Genomic DNA, 19,404 nt, shown 5'->3' with positions numbered 1-19,404 from the left:
AGATAGATATGGATACACGCCCTAATTGCTTCCTCCCAGGCCTAGTCCAAGCTCCTGCCCTAGAAGGCCTTTACTGTCTGAATTCCCCCGCTCTTCCTTTGTTGCTCCTCCACGATGCTCTCATCAGCTAGCTTGATCATGCAGTTGTTAGCTGTCTAGTTAGTCTTCCTCTCCACGTTGTGTATTATTATGAGGAGAACATATCTTTGTCTTTCCCTATAGGTCCAGAAGGATGCCTTGCACACAGGAACTAAGGAGTAAAGTCTGTTAAATCAAACTTGCAACCACCGTATACAATAATCAGATTTCACAACAGAAGGAATTGCAGTCATGACTATTTTGCCTACTGTTTCTGAATAATGAGGGGAAGACAACAGTTCAAGCTCATGCGAGACAGTTGTTACACTCTGACATAATCAATGATCGCTGGTGATAAGATATCCATCAGTCTGCCACAGATCAAGTTATGTCAGAGGGAAGAGAAATAGCTGGTCCCCAATCATGGATGACGCACAATATAAGCAGAAGGGAAACAGAGAGGGAAAAAGGCCACTGTGGAAATCTGACGGCATGTCACCATGCTACAATCTCCTGTGAGCATATGAAAACTACGACCGCTCATGACCACAGGCACTTGAGATTCAGTTGGTCTTATCATCAACGGAATGAGTTTTTCAATCTTAGCAGTAACTTTTACATGGTTACTTTCAAGAATTCAATATGACTTTTCATAGTGAAACACATTTTACAGATTCACACAGGCGATAAAGATAATTTGTATAATCTAAATATGTATATCTGCAGAGCTTACCCTAAAAGCAGAGTCCCTTCTCATTTCTAATTTTACTTTTAATTTAAAAAAGCAAGCAAAACAAAGACCCAACCTTCCAATCGTGATCATGCTTCCTTTTGTCCAGTGACGACTTTTCCCGCTCCTTGGCTTTCCTGTAAGCTTTCTTTTCTTCAGCCATTAGAAGTCTAGCAATTTCCTAAACAAAACCCAGTCAGTGTTGATTAAAGAGTTGCAGGGAGAAAATTACTGGGGTATTTCTAACGAATACTGGCTAAACCAACTCATTAACTTGAACTCACCTCATCCTGGGCTACCTGAGCTGCTCTCATGTCCACCTGCGTGGCCTGTGGTACAGAAAACACAAAAAAGAATAATTTCCTTGAAATCTACACTGTCCACTTTTTAAAATCTTACATAAAAATAAACCAGTATTTGAAACAAATTGTGATTAACATCCCTCAAGCTGATAATCAGTTAGTATATTTTCAGCCAGAGCAGGGTCTGTTTTTATCAAATTTTACTGCAGGTTCTTAGAGAATTACCAGAACTCAATAATGTAGAGACAAGGAGATGGAATTCTATTGCTAATGTTTTCTCAGTAAATAAAAATAAACACTATGCCCGTTGTTTTGATTTTCCCACCAGTAAAAAAGGTTTCAGTTTCTCAACTGATTGAGGGTTATAATTCCTATTACATAATCTCAAGAATGATTCAGTTCACCAAATACCTACTTATTCACCTGAACTATTGCATTCAAGTTTGCTCACCAAAATTTCTTCTTCTTGCAGTTTTCTGGCAATTTCAGCATCACGCCATTCCTGACCCCTGGGGATCACCCGTGATGGAGTGGAGACAGCTTCTTGCATCGCTCTTGGCTTCATTCCTAGAAAAATAAACTCAATGTAACCGAGTTTGTTTTCTGAAAAGTGGCAGATGTTAAGAAATTTAAGGTAAATCTTTACCTTAAATGTTAGAGTATATATTTACCTTAAATTTTAACTTCCTTTAGTATTCAACACTAACAATACTGCTGCCATTCCAAAATTCAGTGGAGGCTGCACTAGAAATATTTTTTCCCTTGGACAGGAAAGCGGTGATGCAGATAATCCGCACTTAAACAAAGTTACCCACACAAATCTGCCTGGTAAAACTCCCCTATCACAGAGTTTTTTCAAGAACAGAAAATCAGGCAAGGAACTGTGAGACTTTTGTAAAATAGAAAGTGGGCAAAAAAAAAAAAAAAAAAAAGGGTGAAGCCACTGAAATAAAAATAATTTAGAGAAAAGAAAGTTACAGAGTTGGAGTTTTAAGGAGGCGAGGCTGTCAAGACAGGAGGAAATGAGCCGCTTCCTTCCTGTGCCTCACTCAGCCTTGCACAAATCTTTTTCAGAAGGACAGAAACTGCATCACCCGGGAATTACGGGACAGAGCTTGTTAGCCACTCGGAGGCCCTCACATGGCTTCTGCTCTGATGAGCAACACACTCACTGGCTTTTTAGGTCTTTCCTATAGCTTTGATCAGTTTCATGCTGTAAATATTAAGGAAGATATAACAAAGGAAGTATCAGAGAGCAAGATGACTTCAGAGCTCTATTCCTCTGAGAAAGAACATGGGGGATTGGTGGGGGATTTGGGCCTTTTACTTTGAAATATTATATGTGGCATAAATTCCTTTAATAACTTTTAATTAAGTGGTAAATGCTAATGGTCATTTCAAAATTGTGTATAGTTCCCTCTTTACCCTTTATTATTACAATTATTCAACAATGTGAATGCATTATATTCAGAAATAACAATTTTTAATATAGTGAACAAGATTAACCATCTGAAACAATGACTTTCAGTAAATGGATTACTGAAGGGAGAAAGAAAATTTGCTCCTAATTGCCTATTTCTTTATATCAGTGATTCTCAACCATGGCTATATATTTGAATCATTTGTGGTGCTTTAAATAAACATAAAAATCTTTTACCTAAACCCCAGAGAATCTAATAAGTCGCCTGAATGAGACTGGCCTTTAGCAGTTTTATTTTTTAAATCTTAATAGTTTTGTAATTTGTAATTAGCATTAGAACTACCGGTTTAGTGTCTTATCTCCATCAAAATAACTGTACATTAAAAAAGTTTTTATCAAAATGCCTCACCACACTTATTTGCTTGCTTTAAACAAAACAGAAAACACAAGAAAATACAACTAAATTCTGGGCAAATGAAGCGTTTAAGTTACCTGGTAAGGCCTTTCTTTGTGGAGCTTTAAACCTAGCTTTGCAGTAAATCCAAAAGCCACAAAACTCATTTTCCTTTTCCATACACACAAAGAGACTATTAAACATGGTTTTCTTAGCTTCAGGACAATTAGTACATGATTACCCAGAATACAGAATCCACTTCAACTTTCATCATTCTAGAGCTACTGAATCTTATGCCAAGTAGGGCTGGGATTAACCCCGGTTTCAGAGCGATTTGGGACAGTCATGAAACAGTGGCATACTCTCAAGAGTGGATCATATTTAAAAGGAGTATAACCCTCCCTGAGCTATGATTAGAGTGGTCAGAACTAGAAAGAAATAGTTCAGGGAAAATCAATGAAATTAGATAAGGAAGTTAGTACTGGACAAAGTCCGTGGACAAGGTAGGTTACTAGATCACATTCCTCTCTATAGAAAAATGGCACTCCCGTAAGCAGCCCAAAGCCTAGCTGAGAACGACAGGAGAGATCACACTGGTGCCTTGCTCCTTCAATTTTGCCATCCAGTGAAAGAAACAAGGTAGTGTGATGTGTTCAGATATCAGGACACTAAGTTTTCTACACTATTATGCCTACTACTCTATACCACAGAATTAACTAAGAAAACATTTTGTTTTAATATCTATCAAAAACCTTTGGAAGGCATTCAAATGCAATAGTTTTAACTGGTTTAACAAGCTGATACAATTGTGACCTCTTAACAGTTAAAAAGATACTGATGCATAGTTAATGGAACAGAATAGTGAGCCCAGAAAGAAAACCTATAAATATATATCAATTAATTTATGATAAAAGAACCAAAAACATACAATAGGAAAAGGATAGTCTCTTCAATAAGTAGTGTTGAGTAAAACTGAACAGCCACATGCAAAAGAATGAAATTGAACCACCATCTTTCACCTTACACAAAAATTAACTCAAAATGAATTAAAGACTTGAACATAAGACCTGAAACCATAAAACTCTTAGAAGAAAACAGAGGCAGTCAGCTCTGTGACATCGGTCATGAAGATGATTTTTTTGGATTTGACACTAAAAGCAAAGGCAACAAAAGAAAAATAAACAAGTGGGACAAATCAAACCAAAAAGCTTCTGTACAACAAAGAAAACCATCAGAAAAATAAAAAGGCAGCCTACTAAATGGGAGAAAATATTTGCAAATCACATATCTGATAAGGGGTTAATATTCAAAATACATAAAGAACTCATAAAACTCAACAGTAAAAAACAACCAACAATCCGATTTAAAAATGGGCAGAAGATCTGAATAGACATTTTCCAAAGACACACAGATGGCCAACAGATACATGAGAGCGTGTTCAACATTACTCATTTTCGGGAAATACAAATCAAAACCACACTGAGATACTACCACACACCTGTCAGAATGGCTATTATCAAAAAGATCAGAAATAAGTGTTGGCGAGGATGTGGGGAAAAGGGAACACTTGTACACTATTGGTGGGAATGTAAATTTGGTGCAATGTTATCAAAAACAGTTTGGATGTTCTTTAAATAATTTAAAAAATAGAACTAATATATGATCTAGCAATTCCAATTCTGGGTATTTATCTGTAGGAGATGAACACACTAACTTGAAAAACTATCTACACCCTCATGTTTACTGCAGTATTATTTACAATAGCTAAGACATAGAAACAATCTAAGTACCCACTGATGGATGAATGGATAAAGGAAATGGGGTATACAGTCATGTGCCACTTAACAATGGGGATATGTTCTAACGCACTGTTAGGCAATTGAAATTGTACAGACATCACAGAGTGCACTTACACAAACCTACAGCTCTTGCTATATAGTCTACTACACACCTAGGCTGTATGGTATAGCCTATGGCTCCTAGGCGACAAGCCTGTACAGCATGTGACTGTACAAAACACACGAGGTTAAATCAAGCACAAGAGAAAATGATGCAATCAAGAGACGGAGTAAACACGAGATGTACGAGGCTATTGCTGGCATGTCAGGATATACTGTTTTACAGCAAAGTTTCTTCTTTAAGTAGAAAGAGTACACTCTAAAATAACGATAAAAAATATAGCATAATAAATACATTAAACCAGTAGCATAGTTGTTCATTATCATTACCAAATATTATGTACCGAACAATTATATGTGCTATACTTTTATATGAGTGGCAGTGCAGGTTTACACCAGCATCACCACAAACAGGTAAAAAATGCATTGCATTATCATATTAAGATGGCCACAACATCACTAGACAATAGGAATTTTTCAGTTCCATTATTTCCAATGTGCCCACCATCATATATGCAGTCCGTCATTGACCAAAATGCCATTATATGGCATATGACTGTACATATACAATGGAACATTATTCAGCCATAAAAAAGAATAAAATCTTGCCATTTGCAAATGGACAGACCCTGAGGGTATTTTGTTAAGTGAAATAAATCAGACAGAGAGAGACAAAATACCATACGATCTCTCTTACATGTGAAATGTAAGGTAAAAAAAAAACCGTCATAGATACAGAACACATACTGGTGGTTGCCAGCGGTGGGGGTGGGGGCAAAATAGGTACTTTTAATAGGGTTTCAAAAGGTACTTCCAGTTATAAGTCATGGGGATATAATATACAGCATGTTGACTATAGTTAATATTGTATTGCATATTTCAAAGTTGCTAAGAGAGATCTTAAAAGTTCTTATCACAAAAAGAAAAAAAGAATATCAACCAGACTTACTGTGGTGATTATTTCGCAATATATACAAATATTGAATCATGTTGTACACTTGAAACTAGTATGATGTTATACGTTAACTATATCTCAATAAAAATAGATAGAAGGAAGGAAGGAAGGAAGGAAGGAAGGAAGGAAGGAAAGAAAGAAGGAAGGGAGGAAGAAAGAGGGAGGGAGGGAGGCAGGGAGGGGGGGAGGGAGAGAGGAAAGGGAGAGAGCGAGGGAGGGGAAGAGCGGGAAAAAGAAAGAGTTAATATACCCTTAGGTCCCAACTATTTAGAAGGAAAACAGTTTATTGAGCTCTTGCATGTCTCACAAGGAGAAAATCTCCATAGCCTAGAATAGCCTACACTGACAGGACTGCCCACTCAAAGTAGTGCCCCCTGTACCAGACATGAAAAGAGCTTTTGTAAGTATGTAAGAAGGAACTTCAGGTAGTGCAGTCGAAGGCTGTCATTACATAAAGTAGAGATGCTTTTAAAATTTTAGTAATACAGTTAATTGAAGAAAATTAACAGAATGGCTATCCTCGTTTTGGTAGCCTAAACATAGTTTAGAAGCTAGCTTTCAAAAAAAATCAGGTGAGTCATATTTTCAACAGTTCCACATTCACTTCTTAACCTAATTCTTACTTATCTTTTTCTGTTCATCATTCTCCAGTATGAGGACATAAGACCCTTCCTCAATAAAAAATAAAACTTACCTTTAAATAAATTCTGATAGAGTAAGGTAAATTTTCTTAAAAGTACTGGTATTCAAGACAAATTAATCCCAAGTTTGGAATAAGGTAAAATGATAAGACTTGATACACTGCAAAAAGAGTATTTTGTAATAAACCAGTCTGACACTTGGGGAATGTCACAACAGAAAGATGCAGAACATTTGTGGTTCTGAGAATCTGGAAGTTAACCTGCAGAAAATTAATAAGGTAATATGATTTAACAGCTCAACAGAGAAGTTACCCTCAAGGTGGTATGGTTTTACCGCCCTTTAGAAAGTGAACCAATTTTATATTTAATTTAGCAATTTTATTTTGCATTGGGTTTTCAACTAACTCAGTAAAATCCTGTCCTGCAAATAAATGCTTACAACTTGCTATTTGTCATCCTAGTTTCTGCATTAAGTTAAATAAAACTTCGTCCTATGCTAATAACTTGAAGAATTTTGCTTTTACAACAGCAAGAACAGACACCAGTCAAAAAACATATTTGACTGTAATCCTCTCACCTATTCCAGGGGATCTGCAAAATCTAGCCTACTGGGGGCTAGGAAGGTAAAATTCGTAAAGTAAGTTGAATATAAAATTATAGACACTAGCAACTATGTTGTAGCCATGTCAGTACCTGCCTAACTTGTTTTTTTATTCACACCCCCATGCTGGTAAGACAAAACCAAAACATTTGCTTACAACTCCAGTAGGAGGTTCTATGAGTCAGTGTTAGTGCATATAAGTTTCACCTTTCCTAAGCCTTTTCAGGAGTCCCTCAAGAATAACTGAAAGCCATAAAGGGTATCTAGCCCTCAGAGCACACTTGTGTGGTTAGGTTCATAGAGACAGAAATGCTGAGGTTGGTCTAAGCGTCATTCTTCCCTCAAGCGTTTAAGAGTCCAACATGTCCTTCTAAATCTGTATATTGTATAACTTACTCATAAAGCCTACTCCAAACAGATTGTATCACTCCTTCTGTATGCCCCCATCCCTCTTTGTTCAAACTATTATCTAATTTGCAATTGTTTGTTTACATACCCATCTTTTGGGATTTAACTATTAACCTTCTGAGGCTTGGATCCAAGCACAAATACCCAAACACAAAGCCGTGAGGCAAGAATATTTGTGGCAGATACTCAGTATAGCTTGCTAAACTGAATTTTCATTTTCTTTATGAACAAGTCCTTTAATAACCTAAAGGATTAACATACGAGGAAGAAGCAGCTAAATCAGCCTGAATCTGCAACCTAGACACCAGTTTCCAGACCACAAGAGGTTGGCTGGGCAAACAATGAAGAAGAGAATAAGAACAGTCACCTCCGCGGTACCCCTTTCCCAATAACCCTTGCGTCTCTGCAAAATGTCAGTAAGAGAAAAACAGAACCAGGGAGATAAGTATGATCTAATTAAAATACCAGACAGAATAGTGCTGTGACTTACAGTGGCACAGCCACAGGCTTCCAAACAAGAATAGAGGGAGCTATTACTGTGTCAGTGATGGACTTCCGAGTTAAGCCTCAGAGGTGCCAGAAATTTGAGGCTGAAGTCTAACATTCTCTTCATTCCTATACAAGTACAGGCATACCTCAAGAGAAGCTGAGGATTGGGTTCCAGACCATCACAATAAAGTGAATACCACAAGAAAGCAAGTTGTAATCTTTTTGCTGGCGGAGGGTTTTGCCTTCGATTTGTAAAAAATGCAACATCTGTGAAGCGCAATAAAGTGAAGCGCAATAGAAGGAGGCGCCCCTGCGCGCTGGCATTTTAGAACACCAACTGCAGAGTTGGGGTGGAAGACCATGAGGCATAGAAAGTCACTTAAGGCAAGGATTTTCAAACTTGAAGCACGTGAGAATCACCTCCAGGTCTAAAACAAGCCCTAACTGCCAGGCCACATTCCAGAGATGAGAATATATGTGAGACCAGAAATCTGCATTGTTAGGAAATAGCTCAGCTGATGCTGATGAAAATGGACCAAGGCCCACAGTTTGAAAACCACTGTCTTAAGAGACTGACTGCCTCTTCAACTTCTCACTTTATAGATGGGAAAGATATGGTCAAGAAAATCGAGCACTTCCAGCCCTGTTGGTCTTCTAGTTAGGCAAATACTATTAAGGCAGTGTCACCACAGCTTCTGGGTTCACTGAACTAAAACCAGAAATTCAGGAGCTTTGATTTGGTATCTGAATCTCTGAGGTTCAGTCTTGGCAAATGAAGGTTGTATCCGGGATGGGCACCTTCACTGCAACCTGGGGCTGAAAGAACCCTGTAAGGAATCAGGGTATTCTCTTAGAAGACAGAAAATATTCCTACTCACTTGAGATTAAGTAATTACTGTTTGTAATATTTAGCTCCAGGATTTATTAAAAAGAGGCATGAGTACAAACTGGAGAGAGAGAACAGGCGGCCTGAGATGCTTATAAATACATTGGTTTGTATGCACATACGCGGCACCAGGCCTTCCAAGGAGACCGTCCTTTATTACCTTTGTCATGGAGTTGGAGCGGCTCCTCACTCTCTGAGAAGGGAGGAGTCCTGGGCCTGTGTTTCCTTTCTCTGTGCTCACCTTGCCCACGCTCCCTCCCACGCACGGGTTCCTTGCAGTGAGTCCATGCTTTCTGAGACGACTTCGGTGAAAGTCGGTCTTGGTGTCTGGACTCTTTGTCCCAATTTCGAGTTCGATGGCTACCGTTAGCCTCCCGGTCACCAGATTCCGTACTCAGAAACACCTCACCGCTGATTCTGGGAGGAGGAGGTCTCCGGGGCCTCTCATGACCAGGCCGTGTCCTTTCACGCTGCTCAGTGTTAATGTGAGGATCATCCCTCACTCTGCCCGAGCTAGAAGACAGAGGTCTCTCTGACGAATGATGCTCTTCCTGTTGTTCCAAGTTCTCCAGTGGGTGTTTGGCTTTCTCCTTTCTGTGTTTCACAGTCTTTTCATCACTTTGGAGTTTACAAGGCCTTGAGAATCCAGAACCCAATTCCCTTGCCCTCCTTGACCGTGGCTGGTCTGAGAGGAGGCGGAGGAATGTGAGAGACACAAATGCAGGTTAACTAAATGAGAGCATCAACTCAGTATTGTGGGTGAGACACAGCCCAAGTTTATCATATTTTAAAATGGAGACGACCACTTTTTCAACTTAAACTGAAAAGAGCAGATGGGCATTTACTAGAAGAAATCTGGGTACATAGCAAAAATGGTAAAAAAACTAAAATAAAGTGAAATAATTTATATCTAAAAGAAGAGCGTGATCATGATTAGGAAGAGTTAACAAAGTACTTTAATATTTGCCAATAACAAAAATTACAGCCATTAAATGTTAAATTATACTTATAAAACCAATTTGAAATAAGTATATGGGGGGAAAATGGGAGTTTGAGGGAGTCTCATAAAACAGAAAAACTAAGCTTTGTGATTCCAGTCAGAGGATTTTAAATATTCTTCTTGGAAATAATAATAAATCAACATCAGAATGTTGACAGTTTCCATGTAGTTTGGAGAAATGATCCATGGATTTTAGTATTCCTCTATCCTTTCCCCTTAGGTGGCCAAAGCGAACATTCCCAGCCATACTGCAGTTCAACGTGGAAGAGGATGAAGTAGAGGAGAATTTTAAATGAGTAAATGACCCTGTTATCTTTCGATAATTCTGCTCCCAATCTTGCTTGAAACTTGGAAGAGGAAAAAAATAAAAAGGGATAAAAAGGGATGCCATAATGGAATACATAAAAAGGGCTCATTTCCTAAATTCATTTCAAAAACTTTATGATACTCTACTGTTTGTACAAAACTACAGTACGTGCTAAATACACAAGTCACGAAGTTTAACACAATGTTCAAAAGCAGTACATGGATGCTTTTGTCAGGTCTCATTTAGGCACAACTGTACTGTGAAAATAAAGGAAGTAAATGAATATACACTTGGCAAGAGTGTACTTCAACATTTCTAAAACTTTTAATACATTTTGGAAATAATAAAAAGAAATCCTAGTTCCAAGGAAAATTGCTAAGATAGCTAAGATACGTTCGGTGCTGGAATTAGCCACTTGCTGAATTGCATTTCAAACAGCTACCCTAAGTTGATGGGATATAACTATACCTTTTCTTAGTTTTTAGATTTAGTTGGGATTTTTTGCTTTTGTTTTGCTTATTGGTTTTTTGTTTGTTATTGTTAATTTAATAAAGGAACGGAGGAAGGGAAGATATGTGCTAAATGAACCACTGATGCCATAAGCTTCTCAAAAACTTCATATTGTTTCTTCTTGAGCTTTCCAGAAAAGGAAATTTGCTTCAAAGATGACATATAAATCAAAATCTGTCTTCTAAAATGTCTGTAAAAATATTTATCTTAACCATATTTATGGTTAAATTTATTTTTTACATAACAGCAAAAGTGAAACAGAGCAATTACTCTGTGATAAAAAAAGTATCTACTCTTTTAATCAACTATTATTTTAAGTGAGAATCAATTGACTACTGCTGTGAATTAAAACAATACTGACCAGCTACTGAAATGATGATCCTGTCCAGGGAACAATGATTTACATTGTTAATACTAATGTCCCTACAGAGAGCTGCATGAGTGGAGTTCGCCTTTAAGTCTAGGAGGAACAAGAATGGTTTTGTTTTTGACATGGATTTGTGAGGCTATGATTGTTTCATTGTTATTGTTGCTGCCTTTAAATTCTTTCTAAAAAGTTTACTGATATTAGTACTTTTCTTTAGGAAATTGTGTTGCAAGAATTAAAACAGCTGTCACTACATTTTCGGAGGTGACAGGAAAACATAATTATTGTCTAATTCCCTTGCTGTGATACCTTTAAACGTGGGAAAGAAAAAAAAGAAAAAAAGACGGGTAGGAGAATCTGTTTGAACCCTTTAAAACCCCATCCAGTTAAGGGCTGAGACTTGAATGTTTCTGGAGACCAAAGTTATTTGGCAAATATAACTAACTTCCCGATAGCCAATGTACATACATATACATATGCATATATACACATATACATGTACATATACATATATATATATATATATATACACACACACACACAATACACATTTTATTTCTGTGCCTCCATGTTTATCTTTCAAAATAAGATGATTTTAGTTTAGATATAAAAAATACTGTTATACACATATAACATTAATACATGTATAAACAAAAGTACTTTAGAATTTATAAATCTTCACCAAAATCACATTATTTGATCTCAACATCCATATGAAGGATGTATTTTTATAATCTCCATCTTTACAGACGAGAAAAAGGCTTGGAGTGATTATAGCAGATATTTCCTTAACATTACAATTGTTATAAGTCCAAAGACCATGACTTTAAAAAAAAAATCACTAATATGCCTGTAAAATCACTATTATGCCTACAATAAGTGGGTTTGAAAGAAAAACATGGATGCACAAACGAATAAGATATACCATTTCAGTTGATATAAATCTGATAGATGTTTTGGATAATTTCAAATTTGTAGAAAATCTATAAATGATCATTTTTAAAAGATTGATTTATTAAATTTAAGTAAAATAAAGCTGAAAAGACCACTTCTGTAATAATATATTGTGATTATTATGTAACCAAGGCAAAAATCATATCACATAACCACAGAGAAATACAATTAAAGAATAGCTCTTATGTGTTGGGAAAGGACCACTGCAAAGAACATAAGGACTGCTTTGTAAATATGAACTCAATTGTAAAGTGGTTTCTGTGGAACGCAACTTGGGGCTAACTCAAAGGCATTATAAATGAGGATCAAATGCTTGGCGATACATAATCTTTCAACAACAACACAACTGAAGACAAATTCTAATATTTACATTCATATGCATATGCAACCTCCCCTAACTCCAAAACAACTGGCATGCATGCCACTTTCTATAAGTTAACAGAAACAGTTAAAACACATATAGTTTTGTTTTTTGTTTTTTTTTTTAATTTTAGGTGTCCCTGAAAATGCACTGAATTCTAAACATAGTCTCCTGTGCTAGAGATATGAAATCTGGATGACAGCACTCTGGTCAAAACAACCAAGTCCGAGTTCCAATTCACATTAGTACAAGGTTTTAACAGAAGAAGGCTAAAATTAATACTTTATAGTACTTCATTACTCACCATCCTAATGGTTTCATAGACTTAAAAGTTTAAAATGGTTACTTTTATTTGCAGTGAGCATGACTCCAGAGCAGAATTAAAAATGAAAACACCAGACCACGTTTCTAAGATTTTAATTAAGTCTGAAAAGTAACTCTTTACCTTCTGTTCTCTGGTATAGCAAAATATGGAAATAATGTTTCTTTTTAAATGATGTAATACATGATTGCATTAGAAAACCAGTGTAAGAAAAATGGGTATCAAAAAAGAGCTGGGAATTTTACACATGGAAGAAGAACATGGCAAGCAGTAAACGAAATCACTTGCTTACTAATTATGCCATAGAGCTGAGGGCTACTGGTGATAAGTTCAGAACAACAACATGACTGGGCACGAATGTACCTAAACTGTAATAATGCTGTCATCTACATCTATTGGGTTGTCGGAAAAGTCATGATGCCTTTTTGCAACGAAAAACATAGAAAAAATATGTCATGACTTTTCCGACAACCCAATACATCCCTTTCACTCTACTCATCCAAGACAAGCACCTGTTTACTCACCTTTTATAATGAAATAGAGAAGCAATTGAGAATTAGTTTGTTAGTTTGCAAGGGCCTTTGAAATCAATGACCTTAAAATCTTTTCTCTCTAGAAGCAGCCTTTAGATTTTCTTTACTTGCTATCCTGAGTATGGTCTCCAAGCTGAACTACAATACTCATACTACAAATTACAGAAATGTCTTTCCTTTGACAGAGTTTCAAAAAGGACTGAACAATACTTGCAAATACTCATTTCCCAACACATGTTTAAGATAAAGAATCACCACCACCACACCATCACCACCACCATACTGCGAAAGCAAGCACTGGAGACGGGAAACTTTGAAGGACCTGCTTTCCCTTAGAAATTTTTCTATATGGTAATCAAGTAACAAAGAAAGCATCAAGAGCAAAAAAAATAAACAGAGAATCTTAAATTTTAATTTTGTTATCAGCAGGCCAAACCACTGGTCTATGTTTAAAAGACAAGAAGGAAAAAAAGCGTTGTTGTCCAACAACTGATGTATGCTGAACCTTCTTTATTATCTGTGCCACTCTGCTGCTTCAAATCAGCAGTGCCCAGGTTTCCTTGAGAAAGATCAAGCCCAGAGACGCATCTGCCATTTCTCACCCTCCTCCCGCCATCTACGTGGTTAGAATGCAATGACAGCACTCCAAGTGGCAATAGCGCAGATATGCATGCCAAATCTTACAAGACCATATTCAAATGTTCACAGCCATAAAAATGGCTCTGGTCACTCAACTAAGGAACAGATGAATCCATTAGATTCAGACAGAATTTGGCCACAAATCTGAATGGGCCTTCACGTCACTTTATGGACAAATTTAAAGGGGTGTCTCACAGTTGAATCTAAAGATAGAGGTCATGACGTTGGCACTGCTATGTTACCTCCATCTTCATAACAGTAACTCTCTCCATAAGCTCCAGAGGACTCCGGAAAGTGTTTCTTTCGCTTTTTCTCTTCCTGTAACTCCTTTTCTTGCAAAAGGCGAGCTATGTCCTGCGAAAAGAGAGAGAAGGGAAATAAACATTACCAGAGCATGAACGAACTCCACAGAGTGACCCTGCAGGTCAAGAGGCCCACATTCCACTGCGACACTTTTTGGGCAGCCTGTCTACCACTCTACCGACTTTCTGGCATTAAGCTCATGCAATTCAAATGCCACTGACTGCTCAACGGAGCGGCACATGACCCAGATGAGAGAGGGAGAGGCTTTCTTCTTAATTGAAATTTAAACCTAACTCAATCTGAAGACATTCAAGCTTAGTATTCCTAAAGCTGGTCATACAACAGAACTTTTAAAAATTCGTATTTGTGGACCCTTTAACCAAGCTGGTGATTCAGTAAGTCTGGGTGAGGAAGGGTGCAATAATCTGTAGAACTTGATAAATTGTTTTTACAATTTAACTTTAAAACTGTTTAAAAGAAGTTTCAGCTGATTCTGATTCGACTTTGCTTTACAGTATCACTGTCGTAACTGAAAAAGAGAAAACAGTCTCCCTCCTGCTTCATTTTCAGGCAAGTTTTTAGTAGTTAATGAGTGATGAATAACATTCTGACCCTGTCCCCCAAAAGATTACCACCCCATATAAAAACAAAGGTGTATACAAATAACCACAATGCAGCTAATTTACAAATGCCTCAAAAGGAGGGTAAAAATGTCTACGGGAGCACCAAAAAGGGAGTATTATTTCTGCTTAAAGGAATTAGTGCACAGCTTTGCATCTGTGTTAGGTTTTGAACAAAGAACTAGATTCCAACAGGCAAAGTAAGGAGAGAACATTATCAGCAAAATTATGAATGTTTTCATGGACATCAATGCAGGGAACAACCAATAGTCCAATTAGAACACAGGATGTGGAGTGTTGCAGACAGGTGAGGCTAGGAAAGTCTAAGGCTGAAGCATAGGCATTCCCTATAGACAACCTTAAGTCTGAATGGAGTCTAGAATATAAGGGATGAAGCACTACTAAATGTTTTGAGCTGAAGAGTGACAGTGTTCTGAATCGGAAGATTATTTCTATAAAAGCCCCATAAAATAGCACATAAACTTTGTTCATATATACTTTTTCGGAGAGAAAATCCATAGCTGTCATCAGATTCTTAAAAGGCTCATACAAATACAGCAACAATACTCAATGGCGCAACAGTAATAACAATCACAGGTGGTTTGAGGTGCTTACTTCTTTATATTTAAAATAAGGAATACAAGACATGCTTAAATGTTAATGACTTAAATTCTGAAACTAGAATTACTATGCTTCCTTTTGCAATCTTCTGATTAATTCAAACTAAAGAGAATACTAAGACCACAAGGCAAACCTAAAAAAAAATTCAAATGAAGAAATCAATTTCTTTCACATCAGTGTAGAAATAATTTGGATGTGGAGGCTAGGTAAATTAGCAATGATTATTCATATACTCAAATTTTAATGTTCATTGAAACAGCCTTACAAATTGGACTTTATATTCAATAAATGCCTACATTCAAACTTATAAATACAGTATTAACATATTGCCTTTAACTGATTGCTATGCTGGAAGTTTCTCATAGAACTGTGTGAAAGGTGTAGGTGTGTGTGTGTGTGTGTGTGTGTGTGTGTGTGTGTGTGTGTGATTTGATAAATAATCTACAAAAAAACCAATGCTATAGTGTTAAGACACTTCAGTGTGCACTCACAAAATGTTGCAAGAGTAAGAGGTAAAGAACATAATCCTACTTAACACAAGTATAATTTTCATGCAAAGAAATCTGAATTTCTAATACTTCGATTAAAAAAAAACCCTACGTCTGAAAGTTAAGATGATTTTCTTTTCCCTTCCAGTTTAAGCCAGAGATGCTTTAGAGACATTGGGAAAGAAACATTAACTATAAAATAAATTTCTTTGAGCTTAAAATCTTTACCTGTACAGTGAAGAGTTTAGACTACTCAATCTTAAAGTCAAATGTATTGACTCCCTCATGCATCATTTTAATAAAACTGTGAGTGTTACCACATGCCAGCCACAGTGCCAAGTTCATTACATTTGATGTCTTACAAAGCAATACATCAATCAGTTAAGAAAATAGAGAGAGGTGGGAAGATAACTTGTTCTCCCCAAACTAGCATCTTTTATACTAGTATTTCCCAAATTCCTACACTTTTTACTGAAGAAGTAAAAACGCAAACACCTCCCTGAGTTGTCATGTTTAATGCACTCGACATTACATTTTCCTAAGTGGTTTGCAATACAGAAAAGAAAAAAATTTCCCTTGCTATAACTGAGTAAAACTATAAAGAAAATGAGCAGATCCAACTGCTAGCAGAAATTATTAAACTACACACCAGGGACCTTTATCAGTGTTTTCCTGCTATTGAATTTAGTCCTAATACATATATACCCGTAGTAAGTAATAAGCTGCCTCCTCAGTGTGAAGACCCAGGAGAGAAACAAGGACTGACAATCCCTTCTTCACAATGTATTAGCTAGTCAAAGAAGTGATTTTAATCAAGAAGAAAAATAATAATCGTAATGTGTCATGTACCTCAGCACCCAAACATTTGGCTCTTTTAAGCCCTCAGCTCTTTTTTCAGTAAGAAAAGTTTTTTCCGGGTGAGAACAAAGGTCAGCTAGGCTTAAGGAGGGAAAGAATAAAGAATTCAATGGAAAATTGCAGCTATAATATAACTGTGGTTTAGCCCAAGTCAATTCTCCTCCCTGCTTTCCAACATTACTGTGTAACGAGTTCTGTTAGGTGATTTTGGTATAAAGCATTTTCCCTGAAACAAGCTAAAGATGGCAACTGTTAGTCACAATGCTTGGATGTAGCTTAGTCACCCATGACATAAACAACCTCCTTGGTCCTTAGCTTCCTTCCTCTTAAAGATTAGTCTAGAACAGGATTTCCAAGCCCTGTTCCTGAGAACACATTGGTCTCAAAATGTTCTCCAAAAAACCTCAAAGCATTCAGCAGAAAGTATATATTATACCTAACTATTTAAAACACACAGGAGTATATTTCACAACTCTGATTTAAAACAAAAACAAAAACAACCTGTTATCTTCCTGGAACCCATGAATTTCAAAATTTACTTTGTGACAGAAGCCCTTTTTTTTTTACATAAAAAATATAAAGCTTATGGAATTAGTGTTCCATAAAACATAACTTGGGAAAACAAATCTCAAAGAACACATAAACCCTTTTGACGTCATTTTCAATGAGATTTAATTAATCATATTCTTTAGATAGACGTACTTTGGGCTAGTATGCAGAGAGGAGCTCTGATACATAGAAGACTTTCTAGTAAATACTTTTATCGAAATAAGAATTTACTACTATATTTCACCTCTCCTTTTTCTGTTATCCAAGCTCCCCCAACTCTGAAAAATCTGCAGCTATGAGCATAAGGAAGGGCATAGTTAAAGATCCCTAGAATGCAGAAGAAAGTCTCTTTAATGAAAACATCGATTTACTGACCCTCTTCAATGGGCCAAACATCCTGCTACAGATCTGTAGAGAAACAAGATATGGTCAATATCCTGAAAGTGCTTGTCTATCTAGTGTTAGAAGCAAATACTGACATAATGTAAGAGTGCAAAGGTGAGTGCTCTGAGGGAGGCATCATGCCTACAAGGTGCAGTAAAGCCCAGAGAGCCTGGCACATCTTTCTCAGGTGGGTGACAAATTACTGAACCACCGTGTTAGACTCCTTAGGGTATTGTTATGGTTTATATGACTTTATGTCAGGGTTACTTCTCCCCAGGGAAATCCCGGGTATAAAAACAATCTAAAGGAGATCTAAAGTTGTGATTATCAAATGACCGTTGCAAAGAAAAAGAAAAAGAGCCACTCCATTAGATTGCTAAATTCTTTATTAGCTAGCAATTAATATATTGACATCTAACTCAGTAGGGAACGCAAAGCAGGTATAACCCCAAAAGAGTTACTCTGTAAGACCAGGAACACAAAATAATACAAATTCTGTGGATGTTTAAACATTAGTATAAATAGGGTAAGAATAGAGAAGAACTGTCTCAGTCAGAAGCCTCCTGTTCACTCTCCTTTTCTGGACATTTATGTACAAACTGATTTTTAAAGTCTCAAAACATAGGAAAAAAATTTAGTAGCTAAATGTATTGCTATTTGAGCTATTCTCTAAATATTACCTACCAACTTATATAAAATTCTTCTAGAACATGAAATTCTAATCACTTTCAGAATGCTATAAAAAAAGTACTATGGTTCACACTAGGTTAATTTTAAATGTAAATTGGTTACTAAATATATCCCTGAGCAGTTTATAGTATAAATGGCTTCGAATTGCTGGACTAGTGCCACAAACTTTTCCTAACATGGTTGGCCATGCTGTTTGCTTAAGCAAAAAAAAAAAGAAAGTTTTTCTCCCTAAAATAGTTTCTCATCCACATATATTTGGATCTAGGTTCAAAGACACACATATGTATAGCTACAGATATTCACATACACACACACACACACACACACACACAAACAAACTTAAAGTTTTATTTAAGAATAAGTTAAAACAAACTAAACACACATTCCTTGGCTTTATTAAACAACACTGACAAATGCGTATGCTGTGATCAACAGAAAGAACCCAGTGAAATTAGCCCACTTCTACTAATCACAAACTCATACAGTCCAGTGTTCTCAAAAGCTATAAGCCCTTCCAACAGAGCGCCTAGAAAGAAATGTAACTACTATATTCAAGACACTGTTTAACAGTTTAAAAAGAAAAAGGAGAAGGAAGGAAGAAGGAAAGTAGGGAGAGAGAGAGAGAAAAGAGGGGGACAGGGAAACAGGGAGAAAGGGGAGAAGCCACAATTCTGGTTAAGAATACAAAAGATTTTTTTCTTTAACTTTTCAACATCTGTCTCCCTGAAAGAAAATGCTACTTTCTTTATATCTGTGCTCTGTTAAAAGGCACAATAAAATTATCCCACAACAAAGCTAGACATCTTAATTCACCCACACAAAGTTATATAACTCTTACTTCTCCTATAAAATGTTGTTCAGAAAACAAACAAACAAACAAACAAAAAAAAACACAAAAAACTCTGTCCCAAGAGTAAAGGAGCCTTGGATTCTACATCTGGTTGTTTTGGGGAATTATAAAAGACCTAAGCGAGTTGACCCTAAAAATCTCTAAAAGAAGAGATTTTGGAGACAACTCCAAAGAGGAATTTTCCATAGCCCTGCTGTTGAATAAAAAATTACTAGCTAAGAGGACTTTACAGGAAGTAGACGAGCA

General features: G+C 36.6%; 1 protein-coding gene across 3 annotated transcripts in view; it reads right to left on the bottom strand.

Annotated features, from left to right (window-relative positions):
- The window catches only part of CCDC50 (coiled-coil domain containing 50), a 75,214-nt gene that overhangs the window by 14,716 nt on the left and 41,094 nt on the right, over positions 1–19,404 (bottom strand). For 2 of the 3 annotated variants that reach the window (XM_019626145.1, XM_019626146.1), the window contains exons 5-9: positions 14,038–14,149; positions 8,963–9,487; positions 1,562–1,677; positions 1,093–1,137; positions 885–989 (exon numbers count right to left, since the gene is read on the bottom strand). In XM_019626145.1, the coding sequence (XP_019481690.1) occupies positions 885–989; positions 1,093–1,137; positions 1,562–1,677; positions 8,963–9,487; positions 14,038–14,149 (903 nt within the window). The remainder of the gene's footprint in view (positions 1–884; positions 990–1,092; positions 1,138–1,561; positions 1,678–8,962; positions 9,488–14,037; positions 14,150–19,404) is intronic. The other variant, XM_019626147.1, reaches the window with a different exon arrangement.

The sequence above is a fragment of the Hipposideros armiger genome, unplaced genomic scaffold (assembly GCF_001890085.2).
Source record: "Hipposideros armiger isolate ML-2016 unplaced genomic scaffold, ASM189008v1 scaffold_661, whole genome shotgun sequence".
NCBI lineage: Eukaryota > Metazoa > Chordata > Mammalia > Chiroptera > Hipposideridae > Hipposideros > Hipposideros armiger.
Note: the sequence above shows the minus strand (reverse complement) of the source record. Positions and strands in the feature narration are given on the sequence as shown.